This window comes from Varroa jacobsoni, unplaced genomic scaffold (genome assembly GCF_002532875.2).
Source record: "Varroa jacobsoni isolate VJ856 unplaced genomic scaffold, vjacob_1.0 scaffold_1132, whole genome shotgun sequence".
Classification (NCBI taxonomy): Eukaryota; Metazoa; Arthropoda; class Arachnida; order Mesostigmata; family Varroidae; genus Varroa; species Varroa jacobsoni.
Genome location: NW_019214034.1, coordinates 3,592 through 13,209, shown reverse-complemented (window position 1 = coordinate 13,209; position 9,618 = coordinate 3,592). Strand labels below are relative to the sequence as shown.

The window sequence follows — 9,618 nt, the reverse complement described above, 5'->3', positions numbered from 1 at the left end:
TGTGTACTTTGTCGTTGTCGTACGTAATTAATGTCGGACCTTCCAATAAAGCCTTGGCAAAAGTAGACTTAAAAAATAGCTTATCTTCGCAAAAGCTATCGATACCCTGAGATTAACTATTTTGACACAATGGGAGTCGATTTGAAATATACTATGAATTGAAAACGAAGTGACACTAACATTGGTCAAACGTGTCTGTGATGTAAGATGACGCTAACAGCTAAAATATTGAGTTGTCAAAAAATATAGATGTTTTTCTAGCTAGATGGTTACATATCTCAGGTAAAATGGGTAACGTTGGACCGGCGTTGACGGCACTTGAAGGCCTTGAAAGACCTGAGATTTGGCAGTCGTAGATATGTTGAAATCGTTCGAATGTTTTTATTAAGATTTGAAATATAGCGGCTTGAATATTAACACGATAAAGGCATGTACTGCCTAGGTTTCTAAAACGTGCATGCTGCCTGCGACGAAGATGCATCATCGGAAAAAAAACGACCCAAAGATGATTGGATTATTTCCGTTCTGAAAATTTTGATACGAAAAATGATCCTCATAGGGATTCCACGAATCGGTAATGAAATTATTGCAACAGCCACAATACCATCGCGGAACTAAATATCCACTACTGACCACTCTTAAATCGTCTAAAAACAGCTGGCTACAACAAAAAGCTCCGTGTATGGCTGCACCATGAATTGACGCAAATGACTCGTTCATATTTCGGTCAGTGAGACTACAAAAACGCTGCGAGATCGAACCATTTACAAAACACAACTTTGCTATTGGCCTGGGTAGCCTGGGGTCCAAATTTTTACAGAAATTTCACTCATGCTCTACTCTGAATAAAAAAGATTTAAGCATTTACTTCGTGCATTCATAGGACCCAAAGATCAGCTTCGAAATGACATTTACGGTTTTTCTTTATATGTGACTTTAAAGATATCTGGTTAGAAAAATAAGGAAAATTTTTTTTGATAACCCAATAGTATTTAAAATCAACTGAGCCTCAGCTCATACAAGAGCAGCTGTATAAATGGTAGCATATTTAAGGAGTTCCAGGACTAATGCCGTAAGTGAGAGATATATCCTATCATCCAGATTCTTTTTCTTCTGTTTTAACTATCCCTCTCCTGATACAATGAGCATGTTATACTGTCTTCTTTCCTTGGCACCCCTTATCAAATGCGGAACTTAATACAAATTTTATATCGCATGATCGATTTTTTTTATGTTGTAAAACAAGCGAACGATCTTCTCTGGTTAGTACGACAACGACCCCGGTCTGACTTAAGAGAACATTGGGTCTGCGCAAGGATCACACAGCCTGACTAAAACTGATAATGGCCGTTAGGTGTAAACCGCAACGTTTGCGTCGTAAAGAACCTGCGAGGTATTCCGTTAGAGCTAGACTTTCTAGGCGGACGTGCTTACGTCATTATCTGGGAAATGCGTTAGCCATCATAGAATAGCACGCTATGAAGTTGCGTTTATTTGTTCGGCATTAGCAAAGATCAGCCGGCATGTATTTGAGATTTTTTCCACGTGTTTATTCGCGAATTGATACGACCTTATAATAAAAATCCTCGAAATATGTAACTTCCTCAAACAAGGCTTTACTGATTGTTTGGCATCTCGTATGTAACTTCACACGACATCCGGTGAATGACTTTGAAGTAACAGTTTATAGGATTTCGTGAACGCAGTTTCTTAAGTTCATCAAGTCAGCTGGAGACATCATGGTAGAGATGGTCCTTCATGGAACTTCAGCAAAATCGTACATAGGATTTAACTCAGATCACTCAGGCAGAAACTGCAATACCCGATGAACGTTGGAATAAATGGATAGTTTTTGAGCCGTAGTGCGATGATAGGTCACACCATCTTGCTAGAACCATTCGCTGTCCATATTGAAAAGCCTTCATTTTTCCTACACTGGACTATTTATCGTCGCATAAAATAGAGTCCTACTCCATCTGAGAGGTCATCTTTGTAGCAATTTGCACCAAAATCACCAGCTTGAAGGAAACTTGTTCCGCCTGCAGAAAAATCTACGGTACAAATTTGAAACAAGAATCGTTCTGTTTGCTGGTTTAGAAACCAAATGACAAGCAACTGAAGACCTCAGCAATCGGCGGCAATTTACGTGGAAAGGAACTGCTGACCACCCTCGCGAGTCAGGTTAAAACAGGTTGAAAATTTTCGACGCTTTGTCACTTACATAGATACTGTACTTTAAGTAGGGCTTCACTTTTTACGTTTATTTTGTAATTCGCTCAGTAGCAGTTATTTAGTGGATCGTTGACTCTCGCATATCGATACACAAATATGAAATTTGGAATAAAAAAGCGGTAATCCTGAAAATATCCATATTTTATAATCAAAATGCGCAAACGTATAAAGTTTTTAGCATCAATGAAACTCGCAGATGAAGCGCTTTTATTTTTCTTCCTTCTTTCCCTAAAAGAATATTTTCGTTATCAGACTTCAGTGTAGTATTGGTTGAACGTCCACGGAAAAACAAACAAAGCCATCCCGAGAAATTGCTGACGCATTTTCCAACTCCTTAATTCTAGACAGTCGGTCGATTACGTAGTATTTGGTCGATGAAGGTGCCAGAAATACGTCGCTTATTACTTTTCCGTTCTCGAAAGTAAGCACCTCTTTCTTTGAGACCGGCTTACCCTCAGTACTGTGAATAGACACGATAAGCTTTTTTTTAACTGGCCATGCGAATGCGGACGGTTTATTTACTGGCAGACGAATCATCAATGCTACATACAGATCTTTGTCAGAACCCGGCTGAACTTGAGCGAGAAGTTCGAAGACATAGCCACTAGCCTTCCATTCTTGCCCCGAATCGCTCCTCTGGGCCATGCCGGTTTTCTGACACTGTGTACTCAGGTCGAGCACTTGCATCCAGAAAAAGCCTTTGTTTTCAGAAGTTGAACCGGAAGAAGCTGTTGAGATCGTTCGTGGCACCGGAGGTACGGGTAAACCTGCACCTACAGTTCGATTTATGTCCTCATGCTCGACTTCACCTTTCCACAGATGATCTTTTATCTCGGCCAGATTGCCCTCAAGACCACATCGGCATGCAAATTTCAAAGTTCGAAGAACACGTTCGTTCATTTCAGTCACCGACCCACAACAGATCTCTTTACAGCTGTAACAACGTAAATCTATTCCATCTGCATTTTCGACAGCCATACAGCAGCCAAAACAGAAAGTGTGACCACACGATGAGAGAATCCTTTTAGGCGTAAAAACCCCACAAGCATCACAAGAGCTTAAACGATGCGAAAGGGCACCCAACGGAGTCAGGGGAACTCGACATCCCGGATTTAGCTCCGGAGGAAGGTCACGCAAAAAAATCTGTAACGGCATAAGCGAGATCACAAGGTTATGGTATAATTTTATGATTTCTCGTGTGAAAGAAGGTTATTATATTCATAGTTTCGCTACTGGTGATAATTACGAGCGCGTAGTTCTCCCTCAGAAGCTGGTTTCGATTGGGCTTCAAACGTCCCATGCGTCTGAACAATGAAAACAGTTTCATGTTGAATTGTGAAGTTTTCTTACTGCTATTTGTACTACTAAGATATATTACTTCACCTTCGAAAAACGAGTTCAATAGAATGTGTTGGTGGAACATACAAGAAACACCTGATCTCGCATATATGGACGGGTTCTGGCGGCCGACCCGAATAAAACTAAATAACTATGACGTGGCACAAGTACTACCTTAGAGATTGCATTTCCCCGACGAGGAAATGGTCTGAGTTCCATTGCCAAACTACGCAACTGATCTTTGTGTCAATGGCTACCAAACTGATCACTGATCTAGATATTGAAGCTACTTGTTTGTTGTACGAAAATCACCTCAGAATAACGCGATAACATAATAAGCAAAACTAGAGGGTCAAATAAACGGTGTTAGATGAGAGGAAATGCACAATTATCGTTATCGTTGGCGAAGCGTATACAGTGTATCAGCACCGAATACTTAGTGCAAAATTTCTACTTTTATACTTGAGCCATGCAAATGAAAATATGACTGTCTATGTAGCAACACCGCTGTACATATATTACGAGACATGCTATGCATCTCTTGTAGAATTCAATTTATATAATTAGCCAAGTGAAGGGGTAGGTTTCCGTCTAAAGCACCATAGCAAATTGGTTTGCCGGGTATCGCCTAGTTTGATGTTTACACTCATAACAACTGGTGGGTTAAGGTCTCCAAATTCGAAGCCTTAGCAGACTGCTGAAGAAAAAACCTGTTTGATATCATCAGGTAAAAGTGTAGCTGAAGTCGATTCGGGGTTCTTACCATAGAATACTCGTAATAATGGTTATGATATTAGACAAACTGTTCGCTGGCACAGTAAATCCGATCATTTTTACTTTCTACAAGGTGGTATTTGAGCTCCAGCAAACACTGACAGGCTGTTCATGGTGGCAGGCTACTCTTAATAATTGAAGAAAGCCAGTTCTGAAACGAAATAAACTCGTCATGGGTGACGCGGCGCGTCGCTTGAGCGAAGATCAACTATAATCCTGTTTTTCCGCTAAGCGTACCCCCATCGAGGTTAAAAGCTTTTTTTTGCCCGAGAACAACTGTCTTCATTATTGCATGTTTTCGTTCAGCTTCAAAAAGATCCGAGAAAGACTTCCATGAGGCAAACTGGGAAAATTTTCAATAGGGTTTAGACCTGAAGAACTCGAAAGTTAATTAAACGGCTTAAAATTCATTTTTATATGCCTAGGTTTTCGATACAGAAACTAATGGGTGTTTTAAACAGAGAACCATTAATTGCCAGGAATTAGGTCACCCAGGTAAGCTTCAATGGTTAGCCTGAGATTTTTTGCGTTTCGGCATTTTTCCTAAACTTCTTTTTTTTGTTGCTAGCGTAGTTGTTAGACTTTCGGCCTGGTACCCTGAAAACTGAAAAAAATAACTGAATTTCGTTGGAACCTTTGTATGCAGTGTCTTTAGTAACGAGTTCATGCATAGCAGTATTTCTTGGCGCGCGATTAAAACTGCAAATCAAAAACTAAGTACTTTGAAAAATGACTAGTTAGTAGTTTAAAACCTGAATTAAGTTGCGGTGAATTGTGGTTATATTAGACGAATATGATCCCCAGAATAACAGTTGTAACTTATACAGAAAATATCCTTCCCGCTTAGGTACGGTTTTAGTAATAACTCAATAAAATTAAGTCTGCGTTCAGATACCCTATTCTGTATATTTCGACCACCTCCACATAATGGCATTGTGGAATCTTTGTAACAGAACAAGTCAAGCTGAAACCTGGTTTTTCTCCGCATATAATTGGCAATTATCGTATAAGAGAATTTCGGCCAATGAAAAAAAAGATTCACACAATGCTATATTTAGGCCACTTACTGTTTTTGGCCCGGGTCGTTCTGGAGGTCCACTGAAAATGCATGGCAGGGTGTTAGTTGGGCGCATTTGTAATGGTAAGGTTCCTAGGTGATATCTTTTATTTCCTCCCTCGTACCGCCTCTGAATCCTCACTCTGATCTTCGTAAAACAAATCTCACAAACGGGGTATCAAAAATTTAAAAACATGATTCGAATTGCACGACGATGAATGTCTTTTTTCACGAATTAAACACAAATCGTAGCCCGTATCGCAGTTGTTAGCTTTTTTCGAAAATAAACAAACGCCCCGATTACGTGTCTGTGTAATCGTCTTGTAATTGTTAGCAAAAATTCTCTAATGTCTACTTATTAATGGTCTTTAGCCAATATAATTCCGCCTTTATATTCCCCGATGTAGATACTGGGTGTCGGGCTACTTCGGGGTGGAGAAACAATTCTGTTTCTCAGTATATTCTTTCGTGGTAACGCTGAAATCGGGTACCATCATCTGGAAGAAATGGTATTCGTTCTATCGGTGCGATCGATCTTATAATTGTGCGTACATAATGCAATGCCCGTTATAATTACTGCATATTTATTTGGAATATGGCGCATAACACTGTCGTGCGTCAAATAGAAATGTTTCTAAACAAAGATGTCCAAACAAGCATATTTCGCGCGCCTGCTAAAGTTTTTTAAACGTCTGATAGAATCCTCATTAAAAAAAAAAACAAAAAAATGTTAATATCAAACATTTTGGCGTTTCACATACCATATCATGCAACGCTCATTCAATGTATCATGACGAGAAACGACTCTGATATTTACCTGAGCTAGCTACTAAAGCCATTATTATTATTTTGTAGGGGTGGTAGTGGGGAAGAACTGGCAATTAAGGTAATGCAACGTATCCATAGGACTTCTCACGGGTAATCATATCCCTACAGAGAACTGGAAAATCCTGTAAAACTTAACTATACGGTTGCCAACTTACGATTCCAAGCTTATCATAGTATTTCCAGATGAAGCTTATTGTCTTGGGTTGCACCTTTTTTTGCTTGGACACCACTCTAAAAATCTGCCAGGTTGCTTAGAATATCGGCCACCGTCGGCTTATTTTCTCGCACCTAGTGATTTCGAAAAAAGTAAGAGGAACACTGTGACGTGAACTCGTGAATAAATACCGCAGTTAATAAATTGTACGTTAGGCTAATAGTTTTTATAAAACCCCGCAACTTAGTTTGCTTAAGGAATAGAGCTATGTGAATTCTACAAGTGGGAGTTTTGTAGATATCATTCATTTGCACAATTGTTTATATTTCAACTAAGGATTTGATTAGTACTCTGTCGTGTCGGACACTTAACGTTGTCTATCCTATGTAAATAGTGCTATAATCCATTTCGAAATGTCAGAAAGACAGGTTACTGCCAGCATTCAGCAGTCATAGACTTACTGCGGTTCACATAAAATGCTGCAATAGTTTACTACATTACTACAGTTGCAGCACAGAAAACATCAGAAAGGTTCCGCAACGTTTTTTTGCCAATCAACGGGCACCCGTAGCTGTGAGTCTTCTAGTTCGAATTCAAATGGACGAAAACCTTCACTAGTTGACTCAGCTACCAGCTTTGTTAATTTCTTTTTTACACATAATGGATAAAGGCAATTATCAAAAAAACCGTTGCACTTTGAAGATACGTTGGCAACGTAGTTGGGGCTTTTTGGTCACTTTATTGGTTTAGTCACATTCATCAGCCAAAGCATATGGCAGGTCCAATAAATAAGTATACTTGGACTAACAAAAAAGGGGAGGAACGATAAACAATACACATACAAGGGGAACCCCATCGATTGAGCCATGGGACATTATAATTACTTCAAATTTCAAAACGCGCGTTTGACATTCAGTCTAAAGGGTAAACTTTGTTGCGAACCGGGGAAATTCACGATGTAAAGCTCGGCTGGAAAATCTATGAACGCATTTATTTTTTGTCTTCTTTATTTTCTCTAGAGAGACATATTTTAGAGCCAACACTAGAGTACTGCCTTCCTTGAGACCTACCTTGAACGGCGTTAACGCTGACTCGCCTGAAATTTCGTTATCATTTTGAGCTGACGCCGGCCGCGTAGCATCTGTAGCTTAAAGATGGTTATAGCAGACACCAACAAAGATATATCGTCATGGCTGCCTCTTCCATTCATCAACTCGGTCTCCTTCGGATCAACTTTTGTTTTAGAATACGGATACTTCTTTTGAAACGACTAAGACATTCCGTAGAAGCAGCCAGATCAACCACGAAGGAAGGACTTTGCAACCACAAGGTTCGCGGCATGATGTTTCGGAAGTGAATTCAAATATGTGACGGATCATAAGAACACTTACATCACACATACATGTATACTGTGGCGCGTTTTATTGAAGCACGTGACTTTGCTTTCGCTCAAAGAAGGCATTCGCGATTATTCCGTAGCCTACTAGCCGTTCACGTTGGATTATACCCTTAAGATGACAAAAAAAAAACTCCTGCCTTTGAAAATCCAGATAATGGTAACCAGATATCTCATATATTACAAAACTTAGCTGCACATCTCTGTCTCTATGAAACAGCTTTAAGGTCTTGCGGCTTACTCCCATGTTCTAATTAATAGAAATTTCACACGACAGGTTGTTCACCCAAGTCATGTCTTCATATTCTGTGAAGAAAAGTATATATATATAAGACCCTGTAATGTTCCATTCATAGACGCAGGTCCGACTATGATATTTTTGATCGTATATATAATTGAATCTAGAAAATTCCTTCGAGAACTGCGTTAACATCGGGTCGGACGGTTAAGCTCCGCCAAAAGGATATGCAAAACAAACGTGTGTCTATTTGAAGGTTTCTTACGTCTCGAAGCCCAGTAAACAGGTCCGTTGACACTGAAAAATCGTTGGGACCGGTAATCCTAGAAAAAACCTACATGTCTGTATATATATGAGAATATTTATGAGAGTACAACGAACAGATCCAGCTATATATTACGATGTGTTGCGACATTACTATATTGTGCAGTTAACGAAATACTCAGGTCATACTTTTTAACAGAAGAGAGATCTCCTAAACGCTCCTAGTCAGTGTCGCTGACTGTTCGCATTATATGTGGGGCCGTTCGATATCGGTCGCGGCATGTAAATGTTGCATAATAATACTTGCTGCATATCATATATGCTACATCTGATAGGATATGTCTAACCGGTGAACTGATTCAAAGAAGAAAATATAAAAAAGAGAGGATTATATAAATGAGAACCAATGCTATAGTTGATCACAGAAACGCAACACAACGCTTGACATTGGATTTTTCTCGCGGATGGAGACTTCTGTTTCTGTTACTAATATAATCATTAGTATTAAAAACACCTTAGTTCAGTTACCACAAAAAGCGATACCAATTACGCAGCGATCCCTTGAAACGAACTGGGACGCCAACTCAAAAAAGCCGAGCTATATAGGTCAATTAAAATGTATTAAAGTAATAAAATTTGTAGTACAAGCGAAAAAGGTCTCATTTCCACGGTTAGGTAACATATTTTTCGGCCAATAGTCGATTTTTCCACACAACCAACTAATGTTGAAGATATTTTTATTCATTCTTACTATTATCTGGAGGGATCTGATGCGCTCGTTCGAAAAGTGTATAAAGGAGCATTGCGCACGACTTTTATGTGTGGTCCCGTTGAAGAATGTTGTCTAAGTTAGGACCGTTCCGGTACTCCTTAAGGACCGGTAGCCAGTTTCTGCGATATCGAGGACGGCTACCCCCTTTGAACGGTTTTTCATTTAAAATAGCTGTGAAATTATTTACACAGAAGCACAGGAAAGTGGTAAAACACAGGAAAAGATGAACACGTGTCGCGCTCACAGAATGAGCCACAAAGCTTTATAGATAGTCTCCTGTAACCAAACCCAAAAGAACCTTCCAAAAATTTTCGATAGCGTCGTCATTTCATCTGCGTATAAATTTCAGGTAGCTGGTCGAGCTAAAATTGAGTTTTACAAAATACACAGACGAATGCTATAATCATCATTTATGCATAAACTATAGCTTAGTTGTTACCATTTTCCATTGTTTAATCTGAAATAATTAACTATAACTTTAGTGTAAAGTTTATGTGATTGATGCTCTCCAACCCGATGTCTTTAGAAACGTCAGAACAGCCTATCTGATTGCCTAGGTGTTCGA

General features: G+C 39.3%; 1 protein-coding gene across 1 annotated transcript; it reads right to left on the bottom strand.

The window, feature by feature from the left end:
* Positions 1-2,398: 2,398 nt before the first annotated feature.
* LOC111266966 (uncharacterized) lies at positions 2,399-7,540 on the bottom strand. Its single transcript, XM_022844876.2, has 4 exons — positions 7,454-7,540; positions 6,385-6,517; positions 5,412-5,442; positions 2,399-3,375 (listed from the first exon to the last, which is right to left on the bottom strand). The coding sequence occupies exons 2-4, from the start codon at positions 6,399-6,401 to the stop codon at positions 2,488-2,490; spliced, it is 936 nt and encodes a 311-aa protein (XP_022700611.1). The 5' UTR covers positions 6,402-6,517; positions 7,454-7,540; the 3' UTR covers positions 2,399-2,487.
* Positions 7,541-9,618: the final 2,078 nt, after the last annotated feature.